General features: G+C 41.5%; 2 protein-coding genes across 2 annotated transcripts in view; one reads left to right on the top strand and one right to left on the bottom strand.

The window, feature by feature from the left end:
• Nucleotides 1-60: 60 nt before the first annotated feature.
• LOC107319774 (cytochrome c oxidase copper chaperone) lies at nt 61-2217 on the bottom strand. The gene is made up of 3 exons (XM_015874898.1): nt 1975-2217; nt 706-816; nt 61-279 (listed from the first exon to the last, which is right to left on the bottom strand). Exons 1-2 carry the CDS (start codon nt 2091-2093, stop codon nt 732-734), a joined length of 204 nt encoding a protein of 67 aa, XP_015730384.1. The 5' UTR covers nt 2094-2217; the 3' UTR covers nt 61-279; nt 706-731.
• A 4734-nt stretch (nt 2218-6951) lies between these two features.
• The window catches only part of CFAP91 (cilia and flagella associated protein 91), a 28648-nt gene continuing 16218 nt past the window's right edge, over nt 6952-19381 (top strand). The window contains exons 1-10 of the mRNA XM_032447349.1: nt 6952-7077; nt 7337-7413; nt 9566-9720; nt 12011-12094; nt 13381-13437; nt 14311-14492; nt 15435-15612; nt 15931-16088; nt 16344-16526; nt 16638-16780. Of these exons, the coding sequence (XP_032303240.1) occupies nt 9590-9720; nt 12011-12094; nt 13381-13437; nt 14311-14492; nt 15435-15612; nt 15931-16088; nt 16344-16526; nt 16638-16780 (1116 nt within the window). The 5' untranslated portion in view covers nt 6952-7077; nt 7337-7413; nt 9566-9589. The remainder of the gene's footprint in view (nt 7078-7336; nt 7414-9565; nt 9721-12010; nt 12095-13380; nt 13438-14310; nt 14493-15434; nt 15613-15930; nt 16089-16343; nt 16527-16637; nt 16781-19381) is intronic.

Raw genomic sequence — 19381 nt, 5'->3', positions numbered from 1 at the left:
ACGACCATAGCCATTCATTTCTCTTTTTACTGAAAGCAAACAAAAAACCAGAAGTCAGGATCACTGGTCATTTTTAGACTTTTATTAAGAGGGAAAAATATATATTTTCTACAGCAGCAATAAAGAGGTAACAGTGGAAAAGCTGCAGATGTGATACACAGTCTACCATTAAAGACTCATTATAAATAGGTTCTTTTATCATATTTGTCTTTTGAAGCAACTTTCAGAAATAATTTATTTTCCAGCCTTCCAGTACACCGATCACACAACAGTCATCATCTAGAAAAGGGAGGAAAGACAGCTTCATTAAACATGGATTCCCACAGGATAGCAAGGGACAGTTCAACAGTCTTGAGACATTAAGAGTACTGTATACAAACAGCCATGCTCCACTCTTAAACTGGATCCAGAGTTTCTTTCTGAATTCCAAATCTAAATTGAACTCTGGATTTCTTGAAAGAGAACAGAGGCAGAATCAAACTTCACCATTCAAGAGCGCTCCCAGAAGGCTTCACCACCCTCACAAGGAGAGCAGCAGTTACTCCAGGGTCAATAAGGTTTACTTGGCCTTCCCTCTTTTAGGGAAGATTTGCCCTTTGTCATCATGGACAGTACCCTGTACTTTCCAGTGGCACCAGCTGAGACACCAGGATACTTTAGAGGCAGAAACCAAGCAATAAATGCACTTCTGTACGTTATACTCACCACACACGTCATCTTGCTCATCCCAATCATATCTTAAAGCCCAGAGCCCTCATACACTCTTTGTGAGCTTCAATTAAATGCCTGCAATTTTCTTCCCCCTTCTCAATGATGCTGCAAAACAAAAACATTTCCAAGGCTCAGCAACAGAACGTTATCCTACTATTAGTCAAAACCACACAGCTGACAAACTGCTGAGGACAATTAAAAACAAATAAGTAACAATTAGGCTCCAGAGATTTTTTTGCCTATTCTGTCTAGGGCAGCACTACCAGTGTCCACAGTGAGCAGGTCTACTGGGATTTTATTATACAGTACATGCCTGTCGCCTCACTTTGTTGGGTTGCTCATCTTGACATCAAATTCTCATATTATTCAGTAAGGAGGGGGACAAGGTTTCTACAACACAAGGCAAATTAGACTGACTTTATCAATAAACCTGCCATCACTGCAGCACAAAACACACCACAAAACCAGTTCAGACCAGCTCTCTGGCAGCTTGTAGTGCACTTCCTCTCCCCTTGGGCAAGGATTCCACTGCCAGAAGCACAAACTATCAAACTGGGAGTACTAAAATACATTATACTCTTCACCATTTCAGCTTGGTTATGGTAAGCCCAACTAGAAGCATCACCACCCACGGCCGCTCCATCTGACACAAAACTTTCACCAAACCCCCTTTTCTCACAAATCACAGAATGAGCCGGGTTGGAAGGGACCTCAAGGATCATGTAGTTCCAACCCCCCTGCCTGGCAGGGCCTCCAAACATACACCTTTACTAGATCAGGTTGCCCAGGGCCCCATCCAACCTGGTCTTGAACACCTCCAAGGACGGGGCATCCACAACCTCCCTGGGCAGCCTGTTCCAGGGCCTAACCACTCTCCTAGTGAAGAACTTCCCCCTAACATCCAACCTAAATCTTCCCTCTTTCAACTTAAAACCATTTCCCCGTGTCCTGCTATTATCAGCCCTTTCGAAGAGTTTACTCCCCTCCTGGGAGTAAACTTTCAGGTACTGAAAGGCTGCAATGAGGTCACCCCGCAACCTTCTCTTCTCCAGGCTGAACAAACCCAACTCCCTCAGTCTGTCCTCATAGGGGAGGTGCTCCAGCCCCCTGATCATCTTCGTGGCCCTTCCTTCTCACGGGGACCTGGACACACACCCCTGACTTTCGCAGAGCCGGCAGCACCGAAGCCCAGGCAGCTACAGCGGCCGGTCCCAGCCCTCCCATTACACCTAGGCAACCCAAGGCCGCGGCCAGGCCACTCACCAGGCGTCCCGCGCCTTCTTGGTCTCCGGACAGGCGCAGCAGGGCTTCAGCGGCTTCTTCTCATCCCGCGCCTCCCCAGCGCCCTTAGAGTCGCAGCTGGCAGCCGCTATCGTCGACATGGCGAGCGGCTCGCTACTATCGCGGCCTACAGGAGACACGGGGCCTGCACCGAGCTCTGTTTCCGGGACTAAGCTCTCCTCACTGCGCCTGCCGGGAGGTGTAGTTCCTAGGCTTGAATACGCCTCTGCGTGCCGGTGCGCATGCGCGATGCGCCCTCAAGGTGCTCTGCTCAGTACCTCAGGTTGTGCTTTAGGCCTGGAGCTGAAATAGGGCGGATCCGTTCTTGTGCTACAGCTCAACACAGTTTTCCACACGGCCAAAGCTTATTTTCATCCCATCAGAGATGAGGCATTTCCTGCTGCCCCATGTCTATGCAGCTCCTCGAAGCACAGGCTCCTGAGGAGGCTGCCTCCTGCCTCTGGAAATGGCGTCGCACAACTCACTCATCTCACTGACCAATTCAATACCCCAGCACTGCACTGTCCCCTCCTGGCAGATCAGCATTAAAAGCTGCCTGGAAACAGCCTCATACTGGAAAGTGCGTTGCTAAAGAAACACGATTAGGGTAGAATCGTGATTACCTTTAAGGCATGTCTCACCTTGATCATTTTGCTCAAATCAGGCAGTGTTACTGAATAACCCCAATGAATGGTGCTCAGATGTTGATCCACCATAGAACCAGTGAGTTATCAGTATCAGTCCGTTTCTTGCTTGCTATATACATTACAGTCAACCCCACTGCTATTAAATATTTTATTCCACCTGGTGCAGTGCCATTTTGTTGTCAGCGTCAGTAGCAAATCTTGCTTGCTTTAATCTGTTCGAGTCTCTCTTGATCATGTTTTATGGAATGTGAGCTCTGCTGTAGCAAACAGTTTAACAGTCACAACAAACTGCAGGAGATAAATGAAAGCCTGGAAGGAATACTTAGCATTTCCAAATACATGACTGATTTTGGCTGCGTTCTTGTGCGCACTCGTGTCCCAGCATCTCACTCCTCTTAAATATTGCATCAATACATATGTTATATAGCACCACAAGTTGCTCGTCAAGAGCGGGAAACATTACATGTCTTCTAAATCCATTTAGACTCCCCTTAGCTCTTATTTGCTGGGCAAAGTTACAAAACAATGTAGATAATGCAGCCATTTCTTCTACATCAGTGACTGAGTTTTACACATCCTTCCTCAACCTGTGTAAAAGCTCCCTCTAATTCTAGCTCATTTCTGGCCATAGCCTGGGTGTCTTGCCAAAGCTGCCTTACCCTTTCATTTCCAATAGGCCTCCCCTGGATCTTTGGATGTGTGCTAGCCCTCAACTTAACTCAGTGGATTGCAATTAAGGGATGATAAGCAAATACTTTTTTAAAAGTTTTAATAGAGAGGACTAAGATCACGATGCACTAATTATTTGAGAGCACATGGGAACTGATGAGCCTGAACCACTGACTGATCACCCGGGGAAAGGACCCGGTCACCCTGGGAGCACAGGTGAAGGGAGGAGCCTGGCTCTCTTAGACCTCATTTAGAGAATCTGATGATATGGATGAGCAATCTTCTTTCCTTCCTTCATAGCACCTTTCTATTGTGACAGCCCTTCCATTATCACACCTTTGTTGTAGCGCCTCTCCTGTTGTATTGGACTGTCCATTTGCCTCAGAGAGGAAACTAGAATGTGGTATATAGAACCACCTTGGTACCACTCCTCCTCAGGTTTGGCCAAGTAATTATTTGCTAGCAGCAAATGTAGCTGTTATTTTAAAAAAAAAGACAAACAGATAATATTTCTGAATCCAAACCCTCATGAAAAGCAGATTTGGGATGGATACATCTCCAGTCAACCATTGCTTGGGAAAGCAAGGGAGGGAATAAATGCAAGGGTTTCTTGTTGAAGTTAGATGTCTTGGTACACTGGAACTTGAACACTTCAAGCTGACATGTTGGAATTCCCATTTATATATCTAATTGTTGGAATTGCCATTTATATATCATGGGGAAAATGAGAACATTAGGAATTCACCAGTTTCCTAAGCAGTTCCGTCAAGATCCTCTTGCTACTGAGGTTAGACAACCAGTAGACAACACCAGGCTGGCAAAACAACCATATATCTGCCTCATTCATTCCCTAATCACTGAGAATTTCCACCAGAGTTCATTTAAGTGAAATGAAGTTTATGAGCATGCATGTCTAACTGTATGAGTGAGTGGGCTTTTGTCAGAAATTGCGCTTCTCTGCCCTCTGCCTGAAAATGTCCTTAATTTCCCCTTCTCTTACTTGCTTTTTTTTCCTCTTCCCCTTAATCAAAGCCATTATAGAAATCTTCCAGCAGGCTTTGGAGTGGATCCTTTAACTGTGACCACAAAGCACTGCTGCTTCATTTTCTTTGAGCTTTGACTTTTGAAGCTATCCTCGTTTGTAGATTGCTTTTAGTTCAGGAAACATGCCAGCAGTTGTACTAAGAAAAGAAGAGAAAGAGAGAACAGAAGGTCTCCCATAAAGAGTTTCATCTCTGCTTTTCTTTCCATTTCAGTGGTTTTATCTCAAGATGCCTGTTTTAACCAAGCTCTTAGAAAATAAAAAAAAAAAAAAACAGCAAAAGAAACCAAAGTTTCCAACTCGACAAAGCTAAATTTAGCATAACCAGTACTCTAAGGCCATTTTTACAGAAGATGTCATAAGTGAGGTATTCCACAGCAGATATAATGCATTGCCATGGGCAAGAGCCAGCACTGAGACAAAGCCTAGATCCACAAAGCAACAGATTTCACAGGAGCCAACATGTCACTAACACTGTACACAGTTAGAGAACCACGTGAAGCTCGGTCTGGGAATGGATAGTGGGTCTTATCTGGGGTGAGCCCAAGGGTCATATTCATGTAATTGCAATTCACGTTTAATAGAAGCTCTGGCTGGAGCCCCCAAGCTAAGGTCAGTGACAGCCATTACACGGAGAAAGGCTGACATCCTGTGGCAAGCTTGGGAAGTGGCAGCTCCATCTGACGGTGACACGCTTTAAATATATGACTTTCTTTCGGGCATTACAACAGTGCTTTTAATGCCATGACTTCGTTGGCTATGACATGCAGATATACATTTTTAACAACCAGAAACGAAACAGAACAAAACAAGCACGAAGCATCGCAGCACAACAGCGTGGTTGTTTGGCTATTGCTAAAAACAGAGCAGAAGAGGAACGCCTTCATAACCAAGCCTGGAGCCAGACAGATGATGTCTTGCCAGAGGTTTCACAGATGCTTTGGATTACAGAAGAACAGCCACAATCAAAAATACAGTTCCCTTCTAAACTTTCTGGGCAGAAGGAAGACCAAGGAGATATTACAGCCTTCCTCGCTTTTTCATCTCCTCAACCCAGTCTCCCATTTTCTTTTTCAGACCACGTATATTACTGTCTGCTCATCCCGTCTCTCTGTCCTCTGTGCACTGATTCTCTACACATTTCTTTGCTCATCCAGCCAACCTCTCCTCCTATATCATATTTTTGTGTCCAATTCATCTTCTCCTTGCCCAGCAACTTCTGCTCTCAGCTGATGCCTCCTCACTGCAGCTTTCCACTTCTCTGTCTGGTTTTACAGTTCAAGCACATCAGCAAACTATCACAGCATAAAAAGTCCATCAACAGAGCGGCAATAATTCATCTTTGCAGCAAATTACACTGTCCTGCCTCAAGGTTAATAGGAAGTAAAATGCAGTTAGCTCAGCCTCTTTCATGGCTGGTTAGCTAGTGTACTTCACCATACATTTGCAACATGCTAAGCACCGGGCCAGCATTAGTTTGCTCCACCAGTCACTGCACAGTAACTCATGGAGCTGTGGACAGCTTACCCATACATCTGAGCACTTGCTGTCCCCACGCAGCCAAATGGTTGTAAGAAATGATCACATGGACAGGACCCCAGCTCAGCTACACCATCCCGTCCCCAAAAAGCTATCACCGAAAAATAATAATAATAAATTAAAATGATGCTTCAACCTGCAGCGCTAAGGAGAAAACCAACAGTCAGGTTCTCTGCAAACTAAGCTAAGGAACAGAGGAATGTTTCTGATTGCTCACAGGCAGTTATGCAGCCATTTGAAAACATGTGTTTTATTTTGTGGCAGGTTAGTTTCCAGCATCACCACTCTCCTGAGCTGCTTCCCCACACAACCTTCCAGCTGCCATTGCCCACAGGTCAGAGGCAGTGAGGCCAAGCAGCACATGCAAAATTAAGATGGCAGCATCTTGCATTGAGACCTATGTGAAGTGGCTGCATTTAGTGGCAGTACTGAACCTTCCTCATCTTCCACAGCTCATCTTTTAGGCTACATCCTGACATTTTGTACTCCTGTATCAACAATGTAATTGTTTCATTGCTCCTTCTCTACTAAGTTCCCATCCAGTCCTTCCCTCATCACAAAAAATAAACCCTAAGTCCAGGCACCTGTATCCTATCCTCTCCGAAAACCCAAAAGAGGGAAAACGTGAGAGGGTGGAGCTGACAAAGAGCCAACATACAGTTGACACATCTCATCATCTCAAGGCAGATGTTCAGCATGGAAAATTTCACTGTGGAAATTACAAAGTTCTTACGCAATGAGATACAAGAGAAAGGAAAACAGATCTTGATCATGGGAAACGTTAGGAAAACCTACTAAGTGATGTTTGCCACCCCATTAATAATTGCAATGTATCGCTTTGTAAAGCTCCTTAATAAGCGAGGGCCATTACAGGCAGCTGATTATTAATCAGCCCATTGTATAAAGCTGCGACAGGCTCCTTGAGGTGGTGGTGGAAGATCTATGAGGATAACAGCCGCGCTGTGGAAGAACTACCCCCCACCCACCGCCATCTTGGGCAGGACAAAGCCCGCCACCTCCGCTCCCTCTCAGCGCTGTAACGTCACGAATGGGGGAGTGCCCGACCCGTCCCCTCCGGCGCTGCCTATTGCCCCGGTAACGGCAGGCGGCCGCCGCCATCAGTCGCGCAGCGTCTCCGCATCCCGCGGGAGACGGTGGCTTTCGGTCGGACTCTCCACTGCCTCCACGGTATTCCCCACAGCAAACGGGCTCTCCTCGCGGCCCCCGGGGCTGGGGGACTGGGGTGGTCAGGCCCAGCATCCCCGCGGGGAGAGGCCGCGGCCTTCAGGTGCCTGTCTACACCTGTGGCGGGGGCCTGGGAGGGGGACAGGGGGTTTGGTTTTTAACCTCTTTGGACAGACTTCTAAAGAGAGAAAGGATCTTGAGCAGTGTCCCGTGCTGGTTCCTCCTGTGTGTAACTACATCCATTTGTTGGTTTATCTTTCAGACCCTCTGTACGCACTACCAAGTGAGAAGGACCATTCAGAGGCAAATACCCACATTGAGCTTGTCAGGGAGAAGTTGGTAGGGGTTTTGGCAAAGAGAGCTCGCCCCTACACCTGGTTTTCCACAAGGATGAGCACAAATGGATAGAATCTTACTTATTCTGCTGCTCCCTTAAGGCAACAACCTACACAGCAAAGGAAGGAAGATTAGGAATTTTACCTGATATAAAATACAACACAAGGGTACCTAGCTGGGATGATTGTAGCAACAGCCTAGAAATGCCCAGTTTCATATCCTGGATAATTCCCAAAATTGAATATATGTGTCTTTAATAATGCATCATCAAATGCTGATAAACAATAGCTTGCATATGGCATTAAGATCTAATGAAACAACTGGACAGTTGTTGAGCTGTTGTTCAAATACAGCTAATAAAGTGTGTTATTTCACAGTGCCCTCTCCCTTTCCTTGGGAAGTACTTACATTGCAGCTCAAGGTACAATACTTGAACAGCTTGAAATCTACGAGGTAGCAACAGCTAAGCAGCCTGTTACAGGTTGCAAACCCATCCTGATTCTTCATGTCAGGTTTGCATAGCTCAGCTTCACAGCTAAGCTCTTACTTAGCCAATGCTTTGCTCTCCCCCTGTCCTGCTATCAGAATTCAACCTGGCTAGTTTAAACCAGCTAGGGTACATCCTTAGGGAACTGCAGTCACATCTTTGGACAGCAGTGATCGATCTCTGGACGAGGCTGCATGTAGGCAGAATGCCAAGAAAAGCAGACTTGCTACAGGAAGACTGCAGCACAATGAATTAGATTTTAAGCAAAGACCCTTCCTGAAACTGCGCTTGACTGAGCCTATAAGGCAGATATTTGGAACTCTGAAAGTCCATTCCTATACATCAAGGAGAAATTCCCCAAAAGCTTTCCCAATAATGAAACAATTTTTTTTAAAAAAGAATGTTTCTGGGTATCTCTTACCTAGTTATGTCAGGATCTTGTGTATGTGAACAGACATCTACTTGACAGAGGTGTGTGCTTGTCCACCCCTCTGCACAGAGACAACTGGAACAGTCATCATAAAGATCCTTGCAACAGTATGGCTGTGTCAAAAGTTCAGGCACAAGAATTAAACAGACACGCTGTTACAAAGGTTGTAAATGTCATAGATGCAATGTTGCAGAGGGGCACGGTGACATACACTGATTTCTATAAAATGTGTTTTAAGTGTATGAATCACTGAGTGCGTAAGGTGCTGTACAAAACAATACAACTTAGGATTCCTGGTCTGTAGCATCACAAAATGGGGCGGGCAGAAGCTGAGCTAATACTAGTTTATAAGCACTTCTGAACTCTTAGAAACTGAATTCCCTTTCAAGAGAAATAAAACAATAATAAAGTATCGTGCCCAGAATGCAGTTACTCATAGAAGGTTGCCCAGATCTTCATAATCTGACACACTGACTCTGGTGATTTAATGTGCTTGAAATGTCACTGTTATCCAATGTGCGTGCAAGTTACTACCCACTGAAATGAAAGGGGTAATGTGAAATTCAAAACTGATTTCAGGTTTTATAGAAGCCAATGTATCCACATAACTTATAATCGAGTCACAATTACAAAGATTTACTGGTAACCATAAATCTTCAGATTTAAGGCATATCTACCCAAGGAAATCAGTGCTCCAGGAGAAAGAGAGTGGATTTTTAATGTGGTCTTTTTTGCATGCTAGCTCCCATCGAGGTATTTTTAGCACATGCTAAAATTACTGTACTATAAGATAATGTAACTTTACTCTCTAAGTGGAATATGCTTCTTGGTTTCTAGAGCACACCAAGTGGGAGGGAGTTACATGGGGTAATCTGCTAGAAGTTCACATTACTGCATATTCACAGTTTTACTAAGTTCCTTATGTAACAAACTGTTAGACCTTTGGTTTTGTAGTATAAGTTTAGATACTGGAAAACAGCTAGAAGACATATCTGTGCATCTGCTGCTAGTCTGGTACGCTCCACACCTTGAGAAGTACCATCTAACCGGCTGCAGTCATTAGCATGTGTATGCCTCCTTCTTTCCTCCTCCCAAATGCTCTGTAAATAACACCAGCCTTTTCTATGGACTGTTTGTATATACATACACTCACCAGCACCAGCTGAAATTCTGATCATTTTAATGCTCTTTGAAATCACTAAAGCACCGCTTCTTCTTTGTGTCTGCACAAACATTAGGTAAAAGTACCAATTTTCACAAGTATGCTTTGCTTCATCCATTTCCTGGGCAATGATCTGTGCTTGGAAGGCAAAGATGCAGTGCCTCTGTTTATTGACCAACGATGGAGAGGGAGGAATCAGCAGCGCCTGAAGGCTCTTCAGCAGCTTGCAGCGTAAGTGTTCCATGCTTGGGTAATTTAAAACAAATGTGTGAACAAAAACAACAAAAACCCTGATGCACTGAAGTGGTGTTGGCTGCAATTTGCTCCTACTTATTTGCTCCTACTATTTGCCCTTGAAATTAAGAGATTGCAGCTGTTGTGGAGCGTTGTTGCCCCTCTGTTTCTTATAGGGTGGACATTACACATTCCTTCATCACCGTGCTATCTGCTCTGCAGTAGGTGCTGGCAAAATGAAGTGTTAATTCAATCTCTTATAGATCAGACAAAGTCTTCACTGGCTCACATGTTACTTCAATGGCAGCTGTTTCCTTTTAGTCCCAGAAACTTGCAGCTGGTTGGATTGCTTTTGCTTGTTATTCTGTAACTGGAACCTTTTTGACACCCTTAGTGTTTTAAAATTACATTTACATTTCAGCTACATATATTTTCAAAATATCTTGCAATTAGTTAAAAAATAATAATAATATAAATACATCCTTTCTATTTCAGCCTGCACTGGTTGACAGTGCTGCTGATACTGAAGATGACAGAATTATTTTCCAGCTGTCTTCTCAGTAGTTGTATTGCTTCTGCAAGGTTATCAGGAATGAATGCTCGTTTATTTCAGCAAAGTCAGCAAATGTAAGTCAAGGACTTGGAAGAGGCAGGATCTGAGGAATAAAAGAGGCTGTTTCACTGGGTTCCCATTGTGCCTATAACATATCATAACGGGATGAATAGCTTATGCTAATAAAGTTAGATCTTAAGAATAAGTGCCCACCTGTGCTGAATGAAACATAAATCCATCTAACAGCAACACTCATGCATAGTGTCAGCTAGTGGAACTAGCCATCAGCTCAGTTAACTCATTAGAATTTCAAACACGACTTTACAGTAATAGGTTGATTAGTGCTGAGTAAGTATCTACTATTATCGCAAAGCATCTTGAACCCATCTTCTCTCCTTTGTTACATGATGTGACTGAAAATGCTGGAAAGATATGACCTTGTCAGTAAACTGGATGTCACAGGGGATGTAGGAAGCATCACTCTGCAGGCTTTGCTGTACTTTGTAGCCATATGGTTGGCTCCTTGAGTTCCACAGCACAGCTCACAGGGCTTACGAGGTCTTTGAAGACAATTGATGTCAGTATGCAGTCCCTGTTTTGATCCCAGCTGTCGAGCAATATTATGCATTATTTACTTCATTTCTCTCAATGTGGCTCTGTATTTAAAATTAAGTGGCAGCAATCAACTCGAGTACCCAGAATCCCATACATTACAAAATCATTGTAAGTGACCAAAACAGGTATTAGGAAAACATTACCTTCAGGACTGGCCTTACAGATAATTCAATGATTGACCTTAATAGCATGACACACTACTTAAAAAACAATAACAACAACGGGAAAAACACCACAGTTTTGTTTTTAACTCACATTCAGTTTCGTATTTTTCAAGGTTGCAGGCTGAGAAGACTAAGACTGGAGTATGGAGTAGTTGTGAAATCTAATAGCAATCCTGATGTAGCCTTCAAAGGACTCAGTTCCACCCATTCCCTGACGGGTTACCTTAGTAGATTACCTGGTTTTAAAATAAAGACCTGGTGGCTTTAAAAGAAAGAAAACCAAGATATTATAGTGATAAACATAAACAGTCTGAATACTTTAAATTCAAGATGAGGAAAAACGAAGAAACACAACTGATGTACTTATTTCAGCGTAATTTTTGCAACATTTTCATGAATAGCATAGTTTTATTCCTGTATTAAAGAACTGAAATTGAAATTGTTGATACTAAGCTTTTTCACACTTATTTAAAATCCGTAGCTTCTTTTGGAAGGTAGCAAATAGTAGTCTTCCACTTTGGTCACTACACCGCATACCTTCACTACATTACATGTTTTCTGTTATGGGAAGCTTTTCACTTTAAGGAAGTGAGCTCGGCCCCCTGACTCCCGATAGAAGTAGTGTTTTAAGTTAAGCATTTAGGCCTTGTCATGACAGGTACAGAAAGAACTTTGATTAAAACTGGCTGGTGGTTTCTATTTTCTTTTGCCAAGGAAATAACACAATAAAGTGTGAAATTGTCTTGCTACATATGTAAGTATGAAAAAAAGCAAAATGTAATTCTATACACATGAGGATGTTGTGGAATTTGTAAGATGCATGTTTGGAAGGTGCAACCAGAAAAGTAGAGTGAAAAAATGAATGATGAACCATAAGAAAAAGAAGTCAGAACTGCTCTGAATGTATTTAACGAGTAAAGAATCTGTACTGCTTTACCTGTATTTTGGCTTTCAGAGGTCAAACTTCTCTTCAGACACCCCAAATGGTGTATGAAGATCCTGAAGTTAATGGAAGGAATCGCTACAAATATTTTGTAAGGTAAGCAACGAGCTGATTTGAAACAGAGTTGTGAAGCTTGATTTTGTGAAGTTTATATACTATTTAAATGTCCAAGTCTTTTCTCCTTTTTATTTTTCCCTCTCTCTACTTATTATTTTTATTTTATTTTATTTTTTGTGTCTTTTTTTTTGTCTTTTCTGTCTCTTTACATTCACACTGTCCCAGAATTTTCAGGTAATGAGTTATTGTACGAGGCATTCTGTACTTAATAATTATTTGCAGAAGGCTTCAGGCAAACGAAACCACCATGGCTCTCCAAACTCCTGGAAAGATGCCTTCTAGAGAAGGCACAGAAGGCACTTTTATACTCCCAGTGTTTTTCCAGGAGCAGAATGGGATTAAAGGGAATCATTAATTAACTTCTCATCCACGTCCTCTACTGCAGTACTGCTCTGTTCCTGCCAGGATTACACCACAGTCAGCACTGGAATCAAGATCTAAACCAACAGCTAGCATACAAACATTCTCAACTTACTCACTTGTTCTTTGTGTTAAATGCATTTGTAGAGATAGCTATTGGCTTTAAATCCCATAAAAATTGTATGTTAATAACATTGATTAAAGCTACTATAATAGAATCCATTCCTTCTGATGGTACCTTGATGTTAGGTTAGCTTTGCTGTAACATTGACTTAGGATCATAGAGTGGTTTGAGTTGGAAGATCGTCTAGTTCCAAACCCCCTGCCATAGTTTTCTAGTCATAATGTCTCTCAGAGGCCTAGGAGGACTGATATGGAGCAACAATATGCAAACTATAAGAATTCTTAGTATGAATACTTTGTCTTCATATCCAGCTTTAGTGTCCATCACCATCTAACAATTACAATAGGTCTGCTTTTGTATTTTTTTCTAATGGACCACTTGGAAGTAGTTCACTGGTATCCAGGATCTCTATGCTGTTGAAAATCACTGATTTAATTTGCTTTGCTATCAGTGACTCCCCATTTCCTAGCGCACCACAGATCACTGTAATTCTCCTGAAATCACATCTGGATCAGTATCGAAAGCTGTAAGGAAAATCAAGATTCTGAATCAGGAAATACTTTTTTTTTCATGCTCTGTCAGAATAGAACTCATTTCTTCTGTTGTAGTATTACTTGGCTGTGAAAGTATTCTTGAATATTCAGGCACAATGTGCAAGTTCAGATCCTGAGTTGTAGAAAACCAGTGTGACTCCACTAAAATTAATGAAATGCAGTTTTTCTAAGCCATAATAATCTTTTATGTCTTGTGGCTATTGACTTGCCTCTTTGTTTTTTTGCAGCCCTCTTGTCCCTCCTAATAAGCGGCTTCCACTAGATGCTTCTTATGTGATTGAAAAGTAAGTATTGGCTTCTGGAACAAAACTTTTGTAATAGGCCACAGCTCACCTGAAAATGATTGGTTAACTACTTAGTGATCAACGGTTTTTGCAGTGGGAGAGAGGAAAAACTTAAGTGGTAGTGTTTGTTCACTGTTGAGAATTCCTGGGTGAGCAGATGTCTGCCTGGTTTGGTGCTTGCTTGCAGAAGGTAAACAGTGCTTTCTGAGCAGAAAAAGAAAGAGGTATTGTTAAGATTATGAGGCCTGAAACATAAAGCCAAGCATCTCTGAATCTTGGAAGATATACCTCTACAGAGGATTATCCAGTACAGCAATACTATTGAAAATTCTCCTGGCATTTTATTTCTTTACTGTTCGATTGTATAGAGCATCCATTAAGTAGAGTAATGTGGTGGTCTGATGTGATTTGCAATGCAGATCAAATTTTGAAGAATGCAAGTAGAGTCAATGGAATTTGCAACTGCTTGCACCAGAACTGAGTTTTGTTCTGGAAATGTTGGAAAGGCAAACATATAAGTTAAACTGAAGCAGTGCTCCTTCATTTTATACTCAGCCATCAGTTAAATTTTGTGCCTATTAAAAGTAGTGCTTTAGAATGAATACATAAGGAATATCTGCATGTAATAATTCAAGAGAGCTGAAACTGGAACATTTCTGGTTTGCTTATATAAGGAGGGAGCTTTCAAAGCATTTAGTGTTACCTCGGTCTGCTTTTACTGAAGATAATGGATTTTACATGAATGAAAGCAAAATTCAGATGAAACAATTTGATGCACATTTGAATGTAGTACCTTTGACTTATTGTCGCATCTCTGTTTTGTTTTGTTCTTTTAAATGTGACAAATGTTCTTCCATTTTCATCCCTTTTTAGGACAGAGACCACTGCCTATTTATCTACAATGGACAGTGATATCTTTGGTCCCAAAATACGAACTTTCGGCACACAGACTGATTACAGGGATGGTGAAGCCCAGACAGATCCATATTCCCCTGAATATGTAGTTCGCAGTGGCTCAGTCCCCGAGCTTCTGATGCTTGCTACTCTCACTTGGGGTGAGTTGCAAAATCAAGATAAATTGTAATAGTTATACCTCCCTTCAGCATTAGGTTCTCTTTTATTCAATGTCAGGTTTCAAATCTATTTGAACCTTTGGTATGGTAGCCATTTGCTGTCTTCCTTTAGGGCACAATAAAGTGATAATGGCCTGAAGTTGAACCCAGAGAGGTTCAGGCTGGACATTAGGAAACATTTCTTTCCAAAAGAGTGGTAATACATTAGAACAGGCTGCCCAGGGAGGCGGAGGAGTCACTGTCTCTGGAAGTTTTCAAGAGAAGTGTAGATGTGGCACTGAGGGATGTGGTTTTGTAGACATTATGGTGATGGGCTGATAGTTGGACTAGATGATCTTAGTGGTATTTTCCAACCTTAATGATTCTATGATTCTATGGTTATTTCATCTATTTTTAAAATACGTATGGCATTCACATATTTAATAGCGCTCTTCTGAGACATTTAATAAAGGTCTTTGAGACCACTCAGTATAAAAGGGTTACATCTTACAAGTATGAACTAGTAGAAGTTTTGCATTTATCTTCTGTTCTTCGGTTGTTCTGAGCTAAACATCAGTAAGAAAATAAGACTGCTTCTGTGGAAGAGTACAGCCTGTGGTCCTCATCTTCCAGTGTTTCATCTACAGTAGTGATGGGTACTGGGGATGACACAGTAAGTGCTCATTCTCAGAAAATGTCCTTCATTCCAGCCTGCAGTTGAGGAATGAAGAGATAGCGTTCATGTCAACTAAGCTAAAGCAACTGCAAGTCCAACCATTTCTCACATTGTAGAATTCCACTGGCCTTGGATGTATTTACTTCTGCCTGTTGGCCCTCCTGCATCTCTTTAACATATGGGTTTGTGCCTATGAAGCCCTCTAATAATTTAGTGCTCTGTTGGATTGACATTTCTTCTAAAGAGCTACTGCTTCTTGTCTCTTTAAGGTCGGGGGCTCCCAGCAGGACTAGCTGAAGTGGAGATGATTGAACGTGCCCGGGAAAAACGTGCATGGGAAGCAGCTCTTCCAGCCATGGACAGTCCCTCAAACGTTGCAAAGAGGATAAAAATGATGGAAGAAATGGAGACGAAGGAATGGGCTTTTAGAGAACAGGAAATAGAAAAGTGAGAGTCCAGTTATAAACTTTCTTTCTTTTAATTATGACCTGAAGAGAAAAGAAAGAAGGGTTAGTGGATTGGCTGGAGGGTACAAACCTTTGATTTCTGCAAAAATCCCCTGATTTTCAGAAGGGATATTTTTGTTAAATTTAACATGAGTCTGCTACTAGAGCAGTCTTTTCATCAGCAGGTTTCCACTTCTAAAAGTGAAAGATTAAAAATGAGATACGTGATATGAACTGTGTGCAAAGCCCCCAGCTGGTACATTGCACAGAACACTGCAGAGTACTCTAAGTCATACCTGGCCTTTCTTTTTCCTTAAAGGTTGCATGAAATTCGACTGGAAGTCTTTAAGAAGTTGCTGCAGAGGCGAGAGGAGAAACAAAATGAGCTGGATGCCAAACGCTTGGATTACCACTGGCAAAATCATCAGAAAGTTAAAGAAGAGAAAATAAAACAGATTCAGCATGATTTTGCACAGAGTATGTTTGAAAACCAGGGAAGGAGCAGTATGAGACAGTTTTCAAACAAGCCCTTTCTATTTTCACAAAGTTGCAGTCTTTGTTCAAGATGAAACAGGCAGCAACCACAATATAGATATGCATGGCCAGCATGTGCTCTGAGCAAACTGGCCTTGTTTTATATTACCTAGCAGGAACTTTTGCGAATTTTTGAAGCTGAGGCTTTTAAAAACTATTTGTATGAAGAAAGTTCTTACATTTGTGTATCCTTTTCAGTGCTCAGGAAACTGATAGCTAAGAGCAAGAATGTGATGGGGAAGCTGGAGAGACGAGATATCATCAAGGACTACACTAACTTTGCATCACAAACATATGCTCCTTTGTCTAGGATTGGTTATTTCCCAGACAACCATTCTGAACGCTACATTGTAAAAAACTTCTACCTTAACACCTTTGCAGGTAAGGCATTTTGGAAGACTTAGTTGCTTGAGATAATTATTAAAAATGTTAACAAACTTCAAATTTTGCTCTCCATCACTCTATTACTTAGTTGCTCTTTGTTTCTCTTAGGATTGTGCGAACTGGAAGCAGCTCTTCCAGAGTCCGTCACCCAGGCCAACATTAATGCTCCAAAGCCTAAAATCAAAATTACTGAGACAGGATATGTTAAAAGAGCAGCAAGGCTAGAAGTGGACCTGGCACTGGTTCACCAGGTATGGAGATGCATCCAGCAGTATGTCAGTTCCACTCAAGTTTGAACTGTTCAGAAACCCTTGTAGGAAGACAAACGTGTAAGCAACCTCCCAATTTGTTGCCCTAAATTCCCATTTTGTCTAAGACAACTTCAAGGACAGAGTGTATGAGACATTCAGTCTGTTGTAGACATGACCAGCACTGCTCTGGAACTCAGTGTGTCAGTACTTTGTTTCATGAGCATCTGTGATTCTGCTTCGGCCTCATAGAAAGCAAGCATAGCTGCTTCTGTCTTCCTACAGATCTGACATTTGGACTGGTATGTGCTATGTCAGTTAGAAATTGTGTCCTGCTATTTGCTCATTCTCTTTTGTCCCTTGCACGCGGCAAACCTGCTGGTTACACTGTCAAACTAATAATAAGTAAACCAAATGTGAATCCACAGTCTAAAAGTTCTTTACATTTTAAGAATGTCCATTCTATGTACATACTGTAAAAACACATGCAGCAAAGCATGACTGAGAATGGCCACACTCATAAAGTTGGATCAGAATGGTGGATTTATACTAGTTATTCCTAAACAACAGTATCGTATCGTAGTGCTTTGTATATCTTAATTTATCACAACTGTTCTTGCAAACAAGATGTCCATATATGCAGTTAACCACTGAGGAAAGAAACACATTATTTGCATCTACAATCACAATATTAGTAAATTAAGTACTCCTTTAAGTATGCTCTTTATGCGGGTTACCTTTCTCTAAAATCAAGCTTATTCTTACTGGCTGGTGCATGTATAAGAAATACTGAGCTTGGCAAATTTTACTTATTTTTACTTTACAAATTTTTCTTTAGTGAAAAATATTTCAAATTTGGAAATTATATGTATTGCATTATTGGTTTAGTGCAATTAATTGAAAATTGAATAATATTTAAATTGAAACATGGTTCTGAGAATACCATCTAATTACTTCAAGTTTAAATTCCACTGGACCTTGTAAAAGATTAAGTATTGTATCTGACTATTACTCAAAATCATTGAGAAAGTCTGGGGTGCTACAGAAAGTGTTCAGGAACTAAGGACATTGGTTGACTACACATTTAGAGAACATGACACTATTGAAGAGGTTTGAGCTTGGGTGCTTTCCACATAAGATAGTGACCATATATACTCATGATCATGACACTTGTGGTAGCTCTCATGGGCAGCAAAACATTAGCCTGAGCTTTCAGGACTGAAATCTAATTACAACAATTGCGTTCTGTTTTCAAAATACTTCTCATGGTTTGAAAGACCACAGCAGAATATCTGAACTGTAGCCACCGGTGAGAAATATGCTCTAACAGAGGCTACTAACGTAAGTAGTAAGTAAGTAAGTAAGTAAGTAGTAAGACGTAAGTAAGTCTCTTCAAAGATGAAATGATAGTCAAAAGGAATGGTACACAGAACAAAAGCAGACAATGCTGCATCTTTTCTTCTGTGGTACATCACTTGGGCTGCATTGATTTATACCAGCTGAGAGGATAGCACAACAAAAGCCCATTTCCCCTCCATAAAAAGGGAAAATATATGTTCTTTTAAAATCACAAAGCATTTCATTTGCAGACAGAGATAATAAATCTACTGCACAAAATTTAACTACTAATTTTAGAAATACAGAACTAGACACAAAGCTAGTCAGTCCAGATTAGCAGAAAGTAGTGACACACTGCTAGAGATTCAACCACCATTAAATAGATTTTCATCGCAGAGCAACAAGAGAAGAAAAAATTTTATCATAGCAGTCAATTTTCAGAATTGCAAGTATTTTTGCCTTGGTTAGCTCTTGAGCTCTGTGGTGATGTTGCTGATTAGTTCTCCCACCAGAGCCTTTGTGTTCCTAATTTTAGCAGCTGTAGCATGTTCTCTGGCTTAGCAGGTGCCTCTATGACAGGTGCAGCTCATAAGCTACTGGTGCTGTCAAGAAGTGGGCAGTAAAGGAGGCAGAGTACTTGATTAACAGAATTTAGCACTTGAGAGGACAGCAGTCAGACCACTTGGCTGGCCAAAAAAGAGGAAAGCTGAACTAAATCTCCTCATTGCGCTCCTCTTGGATTACCATACTGAGCATCTTCCTAAGGTTAAAGGCCATAAAAAGGGACAAGAGATTATCCAGTGAACTACAGAAAGGGTGTATGACCAGAAGAACAGCTTCCTCCAGAATTGAGACTAATCAAAAAAGGAATGAATTTAGAAGCAGGATTTTAGAGGAGTATCCTGAAACCTTCCACAAGAGTATTATTTACCCTCTTTGTTCTTTGAATAATTCTCTAAAACAAGAGAATGTGGCAGAAACAGGATTTACAGTAACGGCTATGTTCTATACCTTAAATCAAATCTGTAAAAGGACAAGGAAGGCCAGTTCTTAGCCAGCATAGAAAGTAATGCTTAAGGGAATGCAAGTGAACCATTATACAACCTTAAGTGATAATCAAAGGCATTAATTTAGTTCAAGAAAGAGATGATGCTCTGATGTAGCTAATTATCACAAAAAATAAATGCAACTAGCGAACTGAATACACCAAGGAACAGGAGAGCTACTAGGATAAATCTCAGTGCAAAGCAATGCATGACTGTAGGC

This window comes from Coturnix japonica, chromosome 1 (genome assembly GCF_001577835.2).
Source record: "Coturnix japonica isolate 7356 chromosome 1, Coturnix japonica 2.1, whole genome shotgun sequence".
NCBI classification, from domain to species: domain Eukaryota; kingdom Metazoa; phylum Chordata; class Aves; order Galliformes; family Phasianidae; genus Coturnix; species Coturnix japonica.
This window is presented reverse-complemented; position numbering and strand designations above follow the sequence as displayed.